The 20,913-nt window shown below is 36.5% G+C and overlaps 1 protein-coding gene across 1 annotated transcript in view; it reads left to right on the top strand.

Annotated features, from left to right (window-relative positions):
* The first annotated feature begins 3,682 nt into the window (after positions 1-3,682).
* Positions 3,683-20,913, top strand: part of LOC114365329 (laminin subunit alpha-like) — a 34,741-nt gene continuing 17,510 nt past the window's right edge. The window contains exons 1-7 of the mRNA XM_028321859.1: positions 3,683-3,901; positions 7,936-8,082; positions 11,794-11,921; positions 12,265-12,373; positions 13,180-13,350; positions 19,005-19,221; positions 19,488-19,697. Of these exons, the coding sequence (XP_028177660.1) occupies positions 3,710-3,901; positions 7,936-8,082; positions 11,794-11,921; positions 12,265-12,373; positions 13,180-13,350; positions 19,005-19,221; positions 19,488-19,697 (1,174 nt within the window). The 5' untranslated portion in view covers positions 3,683-3,709. The remainder of the gene's footprint in view (positions 3,902-7,935; positions 8,083-11,793; positions 11,922-12,264; positions 12,374-13,179; positions 13,351-19,004; positions 19,222-19,487; positions 19,698-20,913) is intronic.

Here is a 20,913-nt window from a genome sequence, read left to right as displayed (position 1 = left end):
AACGATACCAATGAAACATGAGAGAGGTCGGGTTTTTGTTTCATACACTGGGTGGCGAATTCGGTCAAATATCTGCCTTGCTTTGCATAAAAAAGCCATTATCCAAAGTAAAACAATATCTACTCTGAAAATAATATTTTCAAACCTATAGATTTTTAATCATTACCGACTTCTGAAACACGTGAGTAACGTTACTGACTGCATCTCCATCCTTATGAGAAAACCCGGACCACGGTAATATACAGTGTGAGTCACGTTAAAGTGTACATATGAAAATAGATGAAACTAGACCTATTTTTATCGACAAAAAAGAGGTCAAAAAATTTTTGAGATTTTTTTTTAATTTTTTATAGAATTTTTTTTCTTCAAATTACTTATTGTAAAGAAAACGTAATAACTTTTAAACTAAGCGGTATATCCTGATAAAATAAAAACAGTAATAATGCTAAATAACAGGCGATACTAAAAAAATACATAGAATACACAAAAAATGCCAACAAATAATAAAAAATGATAATTTTTGAAAAAAATATGCTTAAAAATTCGTGTTTTTTTGGTTATTTTATAAGTTTCTCCAAAAAATGCCCCTATAACCGGTGGTTTTTATTACTTTGTATTATTCTCTATCGTATTATCTTTGTAAAACCAAAAATCGCATGTCTCTATCCCTATCACAACATTTGCTATGATCGTTTGAACAAAGGCCTGCCACAACATTATTCTCCGCTACAGGTAGAGACAATTTTAATTTTAACTAAAATGTTTGATTTACCTCGAAATCTTTTGTTTTTATTTGAAATCTAACTTGTCTTTATCAAAATTACAAATCTAAAGCCATTTTCAGTTTTGTTGTTAACGAAGCGTTGAATGGCGCGCCCGGGGAGGCTTAGTTCAAACGATCATTGCAAACGTTGTGATAGGGATAGAGACATGCAATTTTTCGTTTTACGAAGGTAATATGATAGAGAATAATACAAAGTAATAAAAACTACCTGTTATTGGGGCATTTTTTGGAGAAATTTATCAAATAACCAAAAAAACACGAATTTTTAAGCGGATTTTTTTCAAAAAGTATAATTTTTTATTATTTGTTGGCCTTTTTTGTGTATTTTATGTATTTTTTTAGTATTGCCTGTTATTTAGCATTGTTACTGTTTTTATTGTATCAAGATATACCGCTTAGTTTAAAAGTTATTATGTTTTCTTTACAATAAGTAATTGAAAGAAAAAAAATTCTATAAAAAATTAAAAAAAAATCTCAAAAATTTTTTGACCTCTTTTTTGTCGATAAAAATAAGTCTAGTTTCATCTATTTTGATATGTACACTTTAACGTGACTCACACTGTATAGATAGTAGGTATTACCGTGCCCGGACTACACCCAATAACTACTACACAACTGTACCTCTAGTAGGAAAAACTTTCGAGTTCGTTTCGTTGCGTATTCAAAGTGTCATCGAAAAATTTTGTATGAAAAATTAAACAGCGCCCTCTAGGGCGGCTATAATATAGGGGGCGCTGTTTAATTTTTCATACAAAATTTTTCGATGACACTTTTTTCCTACTAGAGGTACTGGTCTAATAAAAACAACTAAAAACAGGAAAATACAGGTAATATGCAAATAATAATTTATCACGATTATCTAGTAAAAATAAAGCATAAAACAAGTATAAAATAGGTTTCTTAAACCGTTCCAAGAGGTAGCTGAATTACACAAGTCACCAGTGCATATACATACATGATAACGTGCGAATAACGACCAACGCTTCGTGAACGGCGTTGCGACCGCGTACGGGCTCATCACACAGCCCGACTGGACGCCAACGAGCATATTCTCAAGATGTCGCAAACGCTCATGAACTATGAAATTTGTCGGATTGCTTGATTTTGATGGCGGTATATTTCTACAAGTTCTTTCGGTATATTTTGATCCAACATCCAGAAATCTTTTGACGCATCCACTCATATAGTTATCAAAACACATAGTGATCATACTTTGCATATGCATCCGGTATCTTTGATCCGGGTTGTCAAATATATCATAGCAGGGAGGGTTGGCTGCTGACGGCTTATGTATCCCGCACTCGTAGCACGACACAGGAGGAGACCATCTTCTGGGACTAGTTCTGGCTTTGTGGGTCTTTCTCCGCGCTGTTACAGCCTTTTTAGTATCATCATTGAATATTATACGTAACATCATTCCTGTATTTCCAATCGTGGTATCATATTCTTCATATGAAGTCGTCAAGTTTCCAGATAACTGAGAATCAAAACTAATAGCCGTAGTTTGCTCCGTGACTTTGGAACTTGTAGAAATTGTCTGGACAGTGGTGTTTCTCAAAACACTGAATGAAAGCTGAGTGAAAGGTATTCGTGCTGAACCCAAATTCCAATAAATCGGGTTAATAAATGTAAATCTCTGTGCTGTCGGAAAGTGTGGCCTCCAGCTTCGTCTAGAGGCAGAGTTGGGCTGCGTCGGTGGGGAGACGGTCAACAGTTCTGTGGTGCTTCTACTTTGCAGGTATATCCAGGGTACAGTCGGCCAGGTGCGAAGATCTATGCTCGGTTCCGGTGATTCTGTTGACGTTTGTGTCGATCTGTACATGATCTTGCTGGGCCTCCAAATGTTTGCTTCATTGTTGTCGTTCCACAATTTTCTTGTAAACTTTGATCTTCCCGTAGCTTCTGTTGAAGTTGAAAGCTGTTTCATTTCGTCCTCATAATCTTCTGGTAATATTTCAACAGGACTACTGGGCATGTAGTGGTACGGATTTTTTAAGCGAGACAATAACGAGCAATAAGTTAACTGCAAAATGTAGTACCACAAAAATATAAAACGAAAGAAATTATTCAAAATATATCCCATAATAAAAATATAAAAAATAAAATAAAAAATAATATAAAAAAACGTGTAAACACTACAAAAATGACAGTCAAAAAACGGGTAACAGATTAGTATCGAATCCATAGATAACATTATTGGTAGAATTAAAAAGTATCGTTAAAGTAAACACAAGTTGGAGTTGGAGAGAACATCATAAACCACAGAAAGTGAACATAGGACCGTAGGACATGGTAAGATAAGATTTTCTTAGTATTCCAATAATAAAGTTTTAAGTCAGTTACTTATTAGGTTATTCTTTCCGAGTTATTGTAATATAATGACTCTACATAACATCGGTGATTGTAACCCCATAACGTTTTGACCATTCTGCGTTCGATCATTATGTAAATTGCGTTTACCTACTACGAGTAACAGTACAATATCACATAAGGCCTAATAACAACTTTATGTGGTGTTTTGAACTGAATCGCGTGTGGTCAAAAGTCTTTTAAGATTTTTTTTTCGAATTTATATTCGAATATACTTGTAGTTCTGGTTCAAGTAATATTTATATTCCCGGATCAGGCGTTATTTTTCCGACACGATCTTCGTGAACTTAAACATTACAGAGAGACAAGATATTACGCTGAACTTAATGGTAAAACAATCAGCAACTCTGCCATCGAATCTCCCTTAAAACTTGTTTTTCATTCAAATTGAATTCTCAATAGAATTGTCGACTCATGAACGAATAGCATTAGGACCAAACATTGGGCCTGAAGAGGCCCTTTGTCGGGCGATGGAAAAAAAGCGCGCACCCCGCGGGCCAGCGCGTCGCACGCGCAAGCGGCCGGCACTCCGCGACGGGCCGCCGCCACCGCAACATGGCGCGCGTGATCGCGCTGCTCGTCCTGTGCTCGTGCGCAAGCGCCGAGATCCTCACCCCCCCGTACGTGAATCTCGCGCTCGGAAAGAAGATTACTGCGACGGCGACATGCGGCGATGAGGGCCCCGAGCTCTACTGCAAACTGGTCGGCGCCAACGCCGATCACAACGAACGTGTCATACAGGGACAGGTGAATTTTGTTTATGTTTACTTTGCGGTGTGCTCCCATTAAAGTTCTGGGTTAAGGATCGGCAAACTCTTCTAAACATACATTGCCGCTATTACAAATGGGACGATAGCTTTATTTGAATTAGAGATAGTTCGAATAGTAGAGTATAAAGATGTTTTTTTTTCTTTATGCTGATGGATTTGTAATATTACCATGGCTGATGAAATTACAAACAGTTCATATTGACGAGAGAGTCTACTTGTATAGCCGAAACTAGTCACATATGTTCACTAAATGTAACAATCATTTATAGCAAGCTGTAGCTTATGTTATTGCATGTCAGAATTTTGTGACTAACCTGTGATGTAGGATGGTATTCCGGTAGCGAATTTGCTGAGTTAACGTAAACTTCACGCGTAACGTACCTACAGAAGTAGGATTTTACCAAAGCTAGCATTTATGTAAATAGAGAGTCAAAATAAAGAATCTGAATACACTTGTTGTTACCATACAGTAGCGAATAGGTAATTGTAACTACAACTTTTCCTAACTTCTTTACTCTACATCAACATCATAAGGCTCGTGTTATGAAATACCTAACCCAAGAATACAAGCCTGAAATTAGTCTGATACCAATCACAGGATCTATCTATCTATGCCTGAGTTACACCTTACTCTATGTGTAATTGTGTATGGTGTCTTCGTCATTCGTATTCGTAGATAGACGTCGTTTATTGCATTTCCCTTTGTATTCGCATAGTAAATTCCTAACTCCTATTATAATAGATAAGCACGATGTCTTTTATTTATCAGACCAAGTGTCCTATTTATTAATGGATGAACAGCATTCATGCTTAATGCTTATTCAAACAAACCCAACTATAATATTACAAGAATAAAAATGTAGAGTTCCAACGGTTTGAAGCAATCGTAAGAATAATTTAATCCTGCAAGCCTGACATTGAGACTTGCCGATTGCTAAGGTAGTAAGATACTGTGCCCTTTATCTAGTTATTGATAACGATTGAATTAGCTTTCGACTTGCCACTTGTTAAAAGTTCCATTGAAGGATAAGGGGTAGTTCTCAGTTTCATGCGACACGTTTTACTACTTCAGTGAAACGATATCATGTACACGTCGCTTACTTACAGGTTTTGTAGATGGAGGCTCATATCCACACAAGAAAGTAATATGATACATCTTACAAAGCGCACGCGCATCGTTTACTGCTCTACACTTATGAGTGCAGTTGTAAACTGACACGTCTTACCAACATACTTATCGAGTTGGTGCAAAAATGTTTACATAACAACAGTAGCTATCGCGAAAGAAATGCCTACCTTTTAAGCTGTAAGCATTAAAGTTCACACAAGTACAAAATAAACTTTCTAAATTAAAACAAAATAAATGATATAGACAACTAGTATTCTAGGGAGATCTACTCCCATACCTACGTATTCATCTGTACGTTCAAAGAAGGAATAAAAACCTATTTTCAAAATGATCAAGCTCAGGTTTTGATAAATTCACCCCCAGGCGTACAGGCAATTCCAGTGCGTGGGACAGCTGAATATTTTGAAGATTGTCATCGTCTGCGTTCAATAAACCATCTTTTCTTGAACGTGTTAATGCGGTAATTAGAGGCAAATTATGAATTAAATGAGAGCATCCTAAGGGGCGATCTCCCGAGCGGCAGTCTCCCAGATAACAGGCGATAAGCTATCTGACGTCCTGTTGGTTCACGCGTGATATCGGGTTCGACGCTCGCCGCCCGATTACGAAACCCACTAATTACAATACATGTTTGTTGAAGCTTCTAAAAACTCTTGCGTCATGGGTCAAATAGTTTCATAGTTTAGGTAAATGATACTTGAATAGTTGAATTCCTTGTTGCTGTGGCCCTTCTAACGGTACAATCAACTTATGAACTCTACAAACAAAAAGTTATTGAAGACATCCCTTACGATGATGAACAGTTAGAAACTGAATAATTTATATCCTAAGTCTGTTAGGTAGATTTACGAAAGTGCACAATTCCAAGCACTGGGTGAAATTTATGCTAAGGTTTAAATCGAAATCGAAAGTTATCTGAATACGCGTCTTTACTTCTTTAGAAATAATAGTATTGATGGTAAAACAGGAAAAGCTGTTTGTACTGCTTGTAAGACAGACAAAACCGTAAAGGGTAAATAGTCAAAGAAAATTTATCTATACCTATCTACATATAAAAGGGAAATACATATCACGCACTCACGACATCTCAGAAACTAGAGCACCTACAAACTTTGTAAGGTTCCTTATAGGGGGTAGACATCCACTAAGAACTGATTTTACGAAACTCCACCCTTAAAACGGGGTCCACGCGTATGAACTATGTAGTATGAAGTCTTGTTGTTATGTATAAAAAAAGTTGCGGTCGGTAGCTAGTACGTAATCTTTAAGTGATATTATAAAGAAATATAGGTACACCAAAGACAAAAAGGTAGGAGGTACCTATTTGTACTGCCTTTGAGGGTCATCAAAGCTTACACGATCCACTGGAGCATTTCAATTTCAAAATGGAGACTTCAATTTAAAAGCGCCTCGCTTGCTAATGTTGCGCTAGAAAATGACTGTTACATTTGAACTACCTAGGCTGTTATGGCAAAAAAAATAGTTTTCAGATAAGGATTTGAATAATTATTTCAAAGCAGTCAGCATAGGCCAAATTTTATCAGTTGACCCTCGACACCCCTATCTATGGACCTCATTCCACCGCCTGGCAAGAATGAACTAATGTTTTTAGAATGAAACATAACAATAAAACATTTTTCATTAAGAAACAATGTAACGTCTTTATATTTAAGACTGATCATGATTGTTTGAACTGTGGTGCCTTCTGCATATTTTAAATTAGATATTTTTAACCTAGGGATAGGTATCTCTACAAGGCAAAGTAGGTAGATCCTACCTTGTAATTTTTAACTACCTACCTATACAAAGATCTTGATGTAAGTACTTGGTTTAGATTGCTTGGTTTGTTATTATTTATTTAGTTTAGTCACAGATATAAATACTAGTAAGTACCTAGTTTAGTGAATAATAACCACAATGTGGTTAGTAAGACATGTACAGATTTAACGACAGGTAGGTAATACATATTGCAAGTAAATTTCTCAGAACTAGTCTAGCCGAGCCGAGCCAATGAGACAAATGATAGGTATCATCATTCTTCAGGTTACAAACCTAAACAGTCGATGTCGCGGCGCGCCGATTCTTCTGATTTAAAGCAGTGCATTTATTATAGCAATTTTATACGGACAATTCTCGCGAACCCCTAATCTTCTTTCGGCGAAATTCGTCAATCTTCGGCTGTATTCGGGCTTTTTTGTAGACATGTGGCAGGCACATGCGCTCGCGCATCCCTGGCCCGAGGCGCTCGTCCTTTGTTTCACTCCAATCCGCACAATGGCTTCCAGATTTGAATGGAACTTTTTTTGGAACAACTTGCTCGCGTGTAAGACTTTTTGTTATCTCTGAATAGCATTCACAATTTGTCATTTGCCGATCCCTTTCGTGCGTAAGTTGAAAGCAAAACAAACGTTCGCCATGTCATTGGAGGGCAAGTAGTAAGGAGATACGGAATGCCTACTTCCGAGAAGAGATTTATGATGGACGCGCAGGAGAGCAGTAATAAATCAATACAGTCGTAAATCTGTCACTATACGTAATGTTGTTAATGGAATGAGATTTCTGAGATTTCGCTCTTAGAGTTTCAGGAGAAATGGCACTAGAAATCTTAGAATAAGACAGAACTTGTTAAGAGCTGGAAACATCCTAAGGAATAGATGGATGTATGATCCGTAATTTAAATCTAAACAACATTTGATGTGGTTAGAGATATCTCAATTTCTCTTTCTCTCTATGTATGTATAGGGAGAGTTCAAAATTGCGTAGCTCGTCAATCATCTACAATTTGGCTGCAAGTTATGCAGTTGAACATTCAATACTAAGCTAGTTCAGCGCTAAGTAGTTGATAAGATTACGGAATTAATTTCCATGTTATTTTCTGGCAGGTTTGCGACTTCTGCGATGCCAACGACGAGAACAAGAAGCACCCGCCGGAGTACGCCGTGGACGGCATGGAGACCTGGTGGCAGAGCCCGCCGCTCTCGCGAGGCATGAAGTACAATGAGATCAACCTCACCATCGACCTTGGACAGGTAACAGTCGTCGGTCGTCGTCATCATGCCAATGTGCCAGTTATGATTCAATGAATAATAATATGAATTGATAAGACTCTTTGGAGTAAAGAAAATACATGTTTAGGTAAATATTTTTTGGCAAGGTTTGCACTTTTGGTTTGCCTAATATGACTGCGATTCATGCAACCTGGTCAAAACAGCAGTCCAATAAAATATTAATAATGCCCATAATCAGATTAGCTTTTCTTGAACATGTCTGGGACTTTCCTAATAAATACCTATCTTATTCCCTTTACATCACGAGGTTACAAACACTTTAGCCGCAACTACCACGAAAATAGAACATAAATGCAGCATAGCATGGATCCAGCACTGTGACAATCTGATCCTGGTCGGGACGAAACTGAAAATAGTCGCGGACGTTGACCCGCGGTTACTTCACGCGAGGACATAAAACTAATTATAGAGCGCGTTACCGATTGCGTTATGCCACCGTTTGGATTTCGGAGAAACTGCTGTACTTAGTTCCTGAAAAAGCCATCGCCGACGAATTGCTCGCTCTACCTTCAAGAGCAGTTATCAAAATCCCCCGATTTAGTGGTTGTAACTGATACCTGATGCCCACCGATCACTGATGCTAATTAGGTAATAAGTAGGTAACTCAAAATTATAAATTCCGACCGTGTTAAGTATAATTTGCCGGCAAAACAAGAGATGGTAGGTAATAATAATTGACAAAATGTAATATTCTTCAACATGAAGAAGAGTTGGTTGGTTATTAAATTTTTAACTGACAAAAACGAATGCACATTGAAGGAAATTGACGGCATCACTATTATTAGCAGTCATATTACTATGATTTAAGACCCTGGCATGGCAAGACTAGCTGCTAGATAGCATACGGTAAAATGAAATTGTATAAAAGTAAGAGGTAGGATCCAAAATAGAAAATACTACAATAATAATCAAGTAAATGAAAGTAAAGAAGTTAAAATTTGTTAATATTCAGTTGTGTTTATAGAATATTGTTAAATTAAATAAATTGCCTGAATATTAAAAAAGGAGACTATCATTAAAGTTATTAAGCAGATTTTCAGCACAAATAGTATTGTACCTAATTACTTAGGCTTTAAAAACCTCTTTCACGTCCATATGTTTATGATAAAACTGTTAGGGATAAAAAGAGACAGTCGTTCGTCAGTGACAAGGTCTACCCATTTGCTATTTATTATTTTATCCAGGTATTATCCACTTTACAAACAGATTATTATCTCTTTACACCATTAGAACTGCTACAAGCGATACCATAAATAACTCCTTTTTTGGGTGTAAAGTACAGGTTGGCAAAAAAATCAAATTAATTTTTCAAATGTCTGAACTCACAGATGAAGTTTTATCAACTTATCCCTTACTCACTTTATTTTTGAGTAATAGGTATTAATAGGTATTAATACGGGTCGAATTGAGAACCTCCTCCTTTTTTTGAAGTCGGTTGATAAATGCGAAAGTAACTGTCTGTCTGTCTGTGTGCCTAAAACACTGAACCGATTTTGATGAGTCATAGAGATAGTTTGAGTCCCGGGAAAGGATATAGGATAGTTTTATTCCCGATTTTTAAAACAGGGACGCGCGCGATAAAGTTTTTCTGTGACGGACCAAATTTCACGCGGGCGAAGCCACGGGTGGAAAGCTTGTAAAACCATAATTACGAGTATATGCCTACTATTTCGAATGACACTACTTTCTACTTTATATCGACAAGAGCGAATGCTAATTTCGTTACAAGCAAATGCGAGGTATTTGATATCATAACTGCAATAAGCGAATGTGTATAATCTATCATATATATATAGCATAGATATATGCTCGGAGAATCCTGCATTTTTGTAATATGAATGCTACGACAAACAATCGCACGGTCTTATTAACTGCAGCTCGAAATTCAAGACACCCGGTAGCCACATTCATAAAGGGACCGAATTATAATATATGTATATGCATTCATATTTGCATATGCATTTGCATATTTAAGTCATTCTAATTCATAAAATCTAGTGAAGATGCATATTAACATAACAATATTTTTCCGAAGGCAGAACACTCACTCTGTGTCCCGAAATGTGACAAATAAGTAGTCCAGTCATTTGGTAGTTTTAATTTAATTATGCATATTTTGTCAATTGTCTTGCATTCATGCATTTTTTATGCATATTTGTATGCATAGGTATAACAAGCTTTTTATGCTGCATATAATCCGGTCTCTATTCATAACTCAATAACATGGCCGACAAAGCCTTTTTCAGTTGCCAAGTAAATAAATAAATATCTTGCACATCTAGGTAGTACCAAACTAAGCAGCTTGTATTATGGGCACTACAAGACAACGGATAACAACACCTACTTAATTTTTTAAATCCTAAAATAAGTTTTATATAGATTCTTAGCGAACTAATATTTTGTTTGTTATTCAGTGTTAAGTTGTTTTGTATGTCATTAGGTACTTTCATAAACCTGTTTATAGTGACAATAATCTGTTTGTGGTTTATTACAACTGAAATAAATGCTATTTTAAATAAATCAAAGCTCGAGTAATTACTTAGGTAGGTAATGTTTCCAAGATAAGCTGAAAAACAATAATTTCAGAAAATGTTTACAGGTTATCATACGCTAAATTAAATGCTAGATAAAAGTCGTAAAATACAATAGCTTTCTAAAACTAGGTAACTTTATAAAATTGAAGATTTTTCCTGCCAACTCAAGTCTTTGTGACATAAAGCATAGGCGAGCCATGTCCTTCTGCAATGACAAATATTTATTTTAACACTAAAAAAGAAACTGCCAATCTGTACCTACTGTAGGTATTATTAAAATATTAAAAGCTCAATTTATGAAATATTTTTTTGATAAAAACATTTAATTTTAGTTAATTACGCGTGGGCAAAGCTAGTAACAACAACGAATGTAGTTAATGAACATGACACAGCTCAGTATCGGCAACTGCAGGCCCGGATGCCGTGGGCGATGGCTGCTAACGCGATTATGGGCGGTTGTTGGATAGTAAAAACTTTATGCGGCAATCAAAGGGCGAGGCCGCCGGTCAGCGCCAATAACGCACAAATAGATCCCATTAAAATGCGTGTAAACAATTCTCTGGAAATGTTCAATAGGTACAGCTACTAGTCACCCGCTACGAGAACCTTGCCAGGACCTGTGGCTGGTATTGTATTTAGACTTGAGCCATATCTACTTAGAAGTAGCCAGTCAGACAGATCAGCCAGTAAATGTAAGATGTTTAAAATCAGCCTTCGGTACTTTCCTACAAAATTTATTTATGAAAGCATGAGGTTTATCTATCCATCTAACTTTTAGGTAGTAGGAATTTCGGTCTATCACAGAAAGTCTTTATCTTGTCATCGTGTGCGTGTCTCTTTCCAAAAACCAGAATAGAAGCGATAAAAACTATCCCCGCGTGGGCTCCGGTTTTCACTCAAATAGGTACATTATTTCAAATTAGACAAAATAAAATGTATGTGCCTCCAATTCCCACTCACTCTCCTACTTACTCCCACTCCCCCCAAACTCTAAACTCCCCACTGTTCTTTTCCTTGCTAAGTCTCATACCATTGTCATAAGTTTCACAGACTCTAGGTTAACCACTTACACTTTGAGTGCTATGCCTGATTCTTCAATTGTTACCTATCTTCTTAATGAAATTCCTATCCTGAGCAGGAGTTCCACGTGGCGTACGTGTTCCTCAAGATGGGCAACTCCCCCCGCCCGGGACTGTGGGCCCTGGAGAAGTCCACGGACTACGGGAAGACCTTCAAGCCCTGGCAATACTTCTCAGAGTCGCCTCAGTGAGTAAACATCATTTTATCATAATAAATTAATTAAAAAATTAAACTAGAAACACGCTTTTAATTATTGCACTAAAAGGCCAAGGTAAAACTCTATGAGTGTCCGCCGTTTCGTTTAGGAGTTCCTATGGAAACCTCCCGACTCCATCATCAGGACCTTGGACATCATCTAACACTAGTGCTCGAAAAGACAAATCCAGTGAACCCAAACTCAATGCGATTCCGCCGTTTCGTTTAGGAGTTCCTATGGCCACCTTTCAGTCCCATCATCAGACCAGCTCGATAGTACCTTAATATTGTATTGTCATCGAATTTTCAAGCATTAACTGGCACTTTTTTTCAGGGACTGTGAAAGATACTTCGGTAAGGAAAGTCTGCAGCCCATCACAAGAGATGACTCAGTTATCTGCAGCACAGAATACTCCCAGATCGTGCCTTTGGAAGGCGGAGAGGTAAGATTTATTGTGTGATATTGAATTTTGAATAGATTTACCCCAATCAAACAACAGTCGCGGTAAGTACAGCTGTGGTTGAGAAAGGATTTATTAGCACACGAAAACATTTACCTAGGCCCTGGCTAAGCAACTTCCCCTAAACCAAAGCCATTAGATAAGCTCCAAGAAAACGTTAAAGAATGTTTCAATTTAGTTGTTATTATGTAATCAATACCTATACTTTGCTTCTGAGAATGTACTAGGTACTTACAAATAAGTCAAATTACTGGGGCACTACCTACCACAAAAAACCGCATTGGAGATGTGGTGCTGGAGACGGATGCTGGGAATATCGTGGACCGAGTTTCGTACCAATGACTCCATATTAAAAGAACTCGGCATCAGACAGCGCCTATCAATCACGGTTCAGTCACGCATTTTAACCTTCTTCGGCCATGTATCTCGGCGCAGTAATGACTCCATAGAGCCATACTCAATAGTCTCGTAGTGCAGGGAAAAGTTGAGGGCACCAGACCACGTGGTAGATCACCAATGAGATGGACGAACCAGATCAAGGCCGCAACTAAGTGCTCGATTAGCGAAAGTACCCGGAAAGCTGCAGTCCGCGAGGAATGGCGCCGTATTACGAGGAACATCACTCTGAATCGTGATTCAAAATGATGACCACGACCACTCTGACAAGAGTGTACCAACTGAGAAAAAGAAGAGAAGAACCACAAAAAATCGGTTGACTCTTAATACAGATCTAGATGTATAGGTAAGCCTTTACAACCGTCTCTTTAAATCTATCAATTACGTTTCAGATCCCGATCTCCCTGCTGAACTACCGTCCATCAGCGAATAAGTACTTCAGCTCCCTGGTGCTCCAGGAGTGGACACGAGCGACGAACGTGAGGCTACGTCTGCTGCGGACTAAGAACTTACTGGCGCATCTCATGTCTGTCGCGCGCCAGGACCCAACAGTTACCAGACGGGTTTGTATTTAGTTTTTAGGTAACCCTTAAAACATAGTTTCGATATGTCTGTCTGTCTGTCTGTCCGAGGTTTTGCTTGGAAACTATTAGCACTAGGGAGCTGCTTTATTAATCTAAGAGGAGCTGTAATTTTGTGGCGGTAGATATGTATGTATATTAATCAATCACGCCGACAAAATTTCTTAACCAGTAAAATTCCTTAGAAGAAAATATGAAAAGTGACTTTAGATGAAGTAGATAATTGCTTGCTTCTGAAATATATTGTGGTAACGACGGACAACTACGGAACCCTACACTGCGCGTGGTACGACACGCACTTGGCCAGTTTTTAAATACCTATAGTTAAAGGACATATTATTATTGTTTATCTCCAATTAAAAAAGAAGTCACATTTAAACATTCATTTATTTAAATAGGTATATTCAAAAAGTCATCTTTGAATGGTAGAGATCAATAAAATATTAGTAGGTACTTAATATAATAAATATAATTTGTTTCAAAAACACTCTTACTACCAGTATACTTGTATAAATAGATTGGATCCTACAGTTGTGATATTATAAAGAAGAGAAAAACTCAGTCACATTATACTTAATTAGGAAATTAAATTAAGTAGTAATATTATTATACTACCTAATAAGTTTATTTTAAAAGACTAAATCATCATCTGATGACCCTAGGAAACTATGCTCCCTAGCCAGAATATACCATTACAATATAAGTAGTTATACTCGTACTACTACTTATTTGGCCACTAAATATAGACACCTACATAATCCATTTTGACTAGATTACTATACACATAATTACTTGATATATCACAAGTTTTAATACAATTATTTATAATGTTAAATCCAAACATTGATTAATTAATATACCTATTACATAGATACCTATTTACACATATAATGTGTTAATTCATTTTCAAGTAATTACCTAACCATCTAAATGAGTAGTTACCTGCGTATTTAACTCTTATTTTAATAATTCTTAAAAATACTGATTATAGACATATAGAGATCAGTTAAACTTATATCTAAGTACAGTTATAATAACTATAAGTATTTATTTCACTGATGTGTGGATTAAAATACTTAAAGGTGACCATGTGTATAGTCTAAAGTAGCTAATATTAAAGACATTTTTATCTCAACTAAGTACTGGAGTGAAATTTCGCCTTAACATTAAAGTAATAGCAGATTATTAACTGTGACAGAAAACAAGTAGAAGGTACCTACCATTTAGCAGAATTATTAAAGAACTGGCGCGGTATCTAATGTATGCTTACATTAGAACAAGTAAGTCATTTACAAGTACAGATAAAAAATAAATAACAACGAAATCCTAAGAAACAAAACAAATAAACTAGTTGTTAACTGAATGTGCATCAACCATCGACAATGTGGAACCATAAAAAGTGAAAAATAACTAATACTCGTACTCAAAGCAAGAAATGTAGGGGTTTATTAATACATCATTTTCTTGTAAAACACGGTAGCCTAAGTTAATGTACCCCAATATTTTTCCCGTTTGGAGTATTGGATAATGGAACATTATTTGGTACACATAACAATTACTACCAAATATTTTCAGTTTATCCGCACATGGTTTTTCATGTAATAGTTTTTCATATGGAGTCATTCTATCATTTCTATTCTTTATAGCCAAATTTAATAATGTAGAAGCATTTAGTATACACTCGGGCCAGTAGGTCATTGTAACCTCAGCATCTGCATACATTTTCTTAGCCTGATCTAAAATTATATTACCATAAGTAAAGCCTACTCCAGTGATATTATTACCAGTACGCATTTTTATTCTTTTCTGATTTGCAAATCTAAGAAAATCTCCATTTATATACTCATGGCCATTGTCCCATATTATGTTCTTGACTTTCTTCCTTGTGTAGCGTTCCACATGATCAACATACAGTTTCAAATATTTCAATATCTCACTAACATTACTAATAACACAAGTGAAAACATATTTGGTATAGTCGTCAACGAAACTGATATAATAATGATTCCCCCTTCTACTGGTCCTCATTTTGTCAGACACATACATATGAATCACTTCTAGAATATTTGAAGATTTTACTGTATTACGATTATACACCGATTCTATAGGAGATTTTTTAACTTTCGCACAAACATTGCATTCTGCGTTATTTATATTGAACTCAGTTGGCAGTCCAGTTAAACATTGGTACCTACACATTACATATAAAAGATTCACATCAATGTGGCCAAGAAGTCGGTGCCACTTTTGTTCATCGGTCATTGTCCTGATTGACGGCATGGTTATTCTGGGCCCAGGAAGGTCTAAGGTGAGTCCGTCTTCCACATTTTCTACAACAAATAACTCAATATTTAACACCACTAGTTAAATTTTGTAAATACCTACGCATTTTCAAGATGGAAGACTTGATATTAGATAAACTACAAGTTATTAATTTAATTATATTTTTTGTGATGTGAGTTTAATTCAGCAAAAGGCTTACCTTCCAATGAACTTGCTGCAGCTTCGCCGTTTCCAATGTGTACTCCACTAGCACTAGCAACCGGGCAATCGTCGTCACCCATCGTTTCAAAATCCGAATTTTTCTTTCGCTTTCGCTAATAATCGGGTTTTTGGGTCTAATAGTTATTTTTCTGTAACATCCACATTACAAATTGTTAACGTCCATCAATTATTGTAATTTTTTAAAGTTTTTAATTTAAAATATTCAATTAACTTCGATTTTATGACCTCTTGAGTGTTTTTTGTTTTGATTTGTTAATGGAATGAGAAATTACATTAAAAAGACTTACACGTGAAAAGAGGTACAGCAGTAGAATAATTTGTTGAGCTGTTTGCGCACGCAATGTACCATTGATTACCACGAATGCAATGTATTGATCGATTACCCTACAATATTATATAAATTTTGTAGGTAGGTATAATGAAAATTTTTAAATGGAATGGAATGGCGGGGCTACTACATGAAGCTACAGATAAAAATGGAGGGCAAAGTTGGGAACAAAACTTGAGTCAAATACCTACTTATATCTATCTCGCTCTCTGTGGCCCTACCTCTCTTTTTAGTGTGAACTGTAGTATTGCTAACTTCTTATTTAAATCTCCTTGTAAATTCTTCGAAATAGCCAATTCACTAACCAAATAAGAAGTTAAATAAATAAATAATTAATATTTGAAACTTAGATTACCTAGTTAAATAAAAAATCACAAAATTGTCGGCCATTTAGGCTTAATGTGTTGGCGAATCAGGGAATTACAATCCCAATTTCTGAGGTATCGGTAATGTGGCAACATCGGCCGAATCCGGCCCATCATGGCGGTTGTTTACTATGCAGTTGATTTCGTTTGAGATTTTTCAAGGGACCTTATCATTGTTTTGTCTGAAGAAATGGTGCAAAATTGTATAGTGCGTGGTTGCGGTAGTTCGTGTTGTCCTGGAAGTGATATAAAATTCCACGCGTAAGTGTTTATTTCGTGATTTCTGACAGTGGATCATTGTTAACATATTTCTTTGTATTTTCACAGTAATTACTTCCTAAAACGTTTTACCAGTATTTAAACTTATTATTAAATGTTACATATGTCAAGAAAAAGAAGATTTTACATTGAGTTTCATTGACTTTGAGCAAATTTAAAATTTTTGTTTCTATAAGACATTTTGAAGTAGTATGACCATATTGAGGATATATCTGGGACTTTCTGTGGGACCTTACTTATCTAATTTTGCATAATGTTTTCTACGGCCGTTTACTGTAATCAATCCATATCCAAATCCGTCTGTCAACTGCCAAATTAAAATCTGTTTTCTATCAAATATCCACAGTTTTCGATGCCTTTACACTTTCTTAATGTTGTAATTTATCTTAAAACAAAAACATCGAAAACCTTTTTTCATAATCATATTAAGTGCACTTTATCAAGACACACTGTTTAAACGTAAATCAGTCTTTGTCGTCCTGAGAAAAATAAATAAAAGGTTACCCTACTTAGAAAGAGAGAGCCTGCCCACAGAGAGCGAGATAGTGATACATAGGTTGTGCTTCAAGTAGGTATTCTAAGTCTGGCCTCCATTTTTATCTTTAGCTTCATGGGCTACTATACGTCAGTATTTTTTTTTTAAAACAAGTTTACAGCCTTGGACGTTTTACAGTTAGGATGGTAGGTACACAGAGACGAATCGACTGACGGACTTCTTGGCGGGAATCTGAAGCGTCATGTTAGCGGTTTTGTTTTATTTCCTCAAATTCATGTGTGGGCGACTAGGTATTTTAATCTATAATAATGGTGGATTATTAACCATTGAGTGTTCGTGAACGTGCATGAGTGTGGGCAAATGAAGCAAACAGTGCATCGTGATCGTGCTTCTTCTGTCTGGTTCTCTCAAGTTGTCCATAGGAGGTCTCAGTAAAGCACCACAACTTTACTGAGACTCAAAGGGTGAGAAGGGGTCATCTATCATCCTTTATTATATTATTACTTGATCTCATTTTGTAACTCGTATCACTTATATACTTGAAAATGGCACAAATCAAGTCGACCTCGACGTGTATTGCCAACATCATCAAAAAAGAAGAAGATGAAGAATCGACTGACTGAAAAGATTAGCGGGAAAGTATGTTTTGTATTATACATATAAATTTTAGTTTATCCGACGATCATTTTGTACAATGGTGGATTATTAACCACTAATGTGTTCGTGATCGTGCATGCATGAGTGTAGGCAAATGAAAATAAACAGTGCAATGTCGGTTTTAAACTCTCAAGAATTCCGTGTGAACTTGTGAAGTCTCAGTAAAGCACCACATCATTACTGAAACTCACAGAAAAGAAGAGAGGCTTATTATCAGTTTTGTCATCATTCATTATTATACATAATTTTAAATCTACTTAAGAAAAATAAAAACTGAGGCATTATATTACTATTATGTATGGCACAATGCTTTTGCTTTCATAGGCAAAAATCTGTGGGCAAAAATAATCTTAAAAAAAAAACAATGTCAAATTGTCAATGTCAGTAAGTAAACTTTTGTTTGTTGATGTTGTTGTTGGTGTTTGGTGGTTGCAGTTGGTTGGTATTTTTCGCATTATGAAAATTTAAATTAGATTTTAAATGTACACACGGCCACAGTGTTAACTATCCATTTCCATTTTTGCTGTCGCACTTATCAAGTGGTGATTCTTTGCGATAGAACGATACGACATGACCGGCAATGGGCAGCTAGCACTGTTGCCGATCACGATAGTACTTTATGTTTTGCCTATTTGACTGAATTATTTAAAACTGTAAAATTGTGAGGAAATTGATTATTCAATATTCATGATAATTATACTCTGATGGATGGTATTATTATTGCAAGTTTTGGAAATTTATTTTGTACTCAGCTCATAAACAAAGTTTCATGACTGGGGTCATTTACTTAGGACATTGAAGATAATTTTCATTGAAGTTGAAGTCAGTTTACTTACTACACAGAATACATTTTTAATTTAATGTCTTAAGTAGCATAAAACTGCCTGTCCCTTTTCAAGAAATTTCAATATTGTAGAGCAATTAGGTTTATAGAGTTCACAATGTATTTCATAATGTTAAATTTGAATGTATCATTTTTATAATAAACTGTTATGTATTGTTACAGTACTTCTACAGTATAAAGGACATCAGCATTGGCGGACGGTGCATGTGCAATGGCCACGCAGACAACTGTTTCCCAGCGGACCCGACGAGCGACACCAGCATTCTGGTGTGCCGCTGTCAGCACAACACATGTGGCGATCAGTGTGCCAAGTGCTGCCCTGGCTTCGAGCAGAAAAAATGGAGAATTTCACAGTACTGGGACAGATTCTCTTGTGAACGTAAGTAGATAGTGGTTTACGCATACCATGAAATATAATGTACAGGGAATAGAATATAATAGCTTGCTTCACATTGAAAAGTTGCTTTTGTAAAAAAAAAATTAACTTGGTTTTAGCATTTATCATTTACCTATGTATTTCAGTTGATTATTCACTATAAATAATTGAAAGGTTCAATGGGTGTAAGCCTAAACAAGTAGAATATTCAAGTAAATACTCTCTTAGTTGCTACCAACACGTAAGATCAACAGAATGATAAATTGCAGCGTGCAACTGCCACAACCACACAACGGACTGCGAGTACGACCCTGAGGTGGACGAGAAGCATCTCTCGCTGGACATCCAGGGCCGCTACGAGGGCGGCGGCGTCTGCAGAAACTGCCAACACAACACCGAGGGCATCAACTGCAACAAGTGCCGGGCGACCTTCTACAGGCCGCGCGGCAAGCGCTGGGACGAGCTGGATGTGTGTCAACGTAAGCTATAGCAGTGTCCATTGGTGGACCTGCCTTTGGACACCAGGGCCGCTGCGAGGGCTGTGTCTGTAGGACTGCCAGCTTTTGCATTTACATAGTAGAATCAATTATTATTTTTTATTTGATCCATACTTACATGAAAACCCTGTATTTAAAGTACACTACAACCACGTAGCAGTAGGGTCATTGAGAATACCTACGTCCTACATATTGATCAATGTTTGGTAACCCTAAATATGTTTCCAATTTTAATATCGGTACGTGTCAACGTAAAATTGTGAACTTCGTCAGTTTTATAACGCATGAGATTGTAAACTAACAGTGAGTTAGGTTAGGTTAGCCTCGCCCACGGCGACTTTTTCAACCGACTTCAAAAAAGGAGGAGGTTCTCAATTCGACGCGTATGTTTTTTTTTTCTATGTTTGTTATGCGATAACTCCGCAAATTATGAACCGATTTGAACAAATCTTTTTTCGGCGTATAGGTAATATCNTTTTTCTATGTTTGTTACGCGATAACTCCGCCAATTATGAACCGATTTGAACAAATCTTTTTTCGGCGTATAGGTAATACCTCAAGGGTGGTCCCATTTAAATTTAATAATAAAAAAAACAACCCCCAAGGGTGGAAAATTGGGGATGAACTTTTTTATACGCAATATCTCCGCCGATTATAAACCAATTTGAACGATTATTTTTTTGTTGAATAGGTATTATCAAAAGGGTGATTTCATGCGAATTTGAAGAAAATATTTCACCCCCAAGGGTGGAAAATTGGGGATGAACTTTTTTATACGCAATATCTCCGCCGATTATGAACCAATTTTTTTTGGTCTCAGTGTACTGCCTACCTTCAGTGGTAACATCAAGGTAATAATTAGTTAACTAAAAAGCAAGAAATAAGTAAAATTTTATAAAAAAAAATAAAACCGACTCCAAAAAACCTACACTAAAACGTAGAAAAATAATTACTAATTACCTACCTAAAATTTTGTAGCGATGCAGTCGCGCTGCTGTAGCGCGTTGGCATCACTTTTGTAGTGCGTTGCCAATGCGACAAACGCGCGTTAGTAGTGATGCTGGTTAGCCTTTAGGTTGTAATCTAACTACGTCAGATTATAATCTGACGGAATGTACAATTTTACGATGACATGCACACCTAATGTAAGTGGTCCCACAGCCGGCGAGTAAACGACTAACTATCGGCTATTTTCTCG

Source organism: Ostrinia furnacalis, unplaced genomic scaffold (assembly GCF_004193835.3).
Source record: "Ostrinia furnacalis isolate ACB-3 unplaced genomic scaffold, ASM419383v2 OfSCF7583, whole genome shotgun sequence".
Classification (NCBI taxonomy): domain Eukaryota; kingdom Metazoa; phylum Arthropoda; class Insecta; order Lepidoptera; family Crambidae; genus Ostrinia; species Ostrinia furnacalis.
This window is presented reverse-complemented; position numbering and strand designations above follow the sequence as displayed.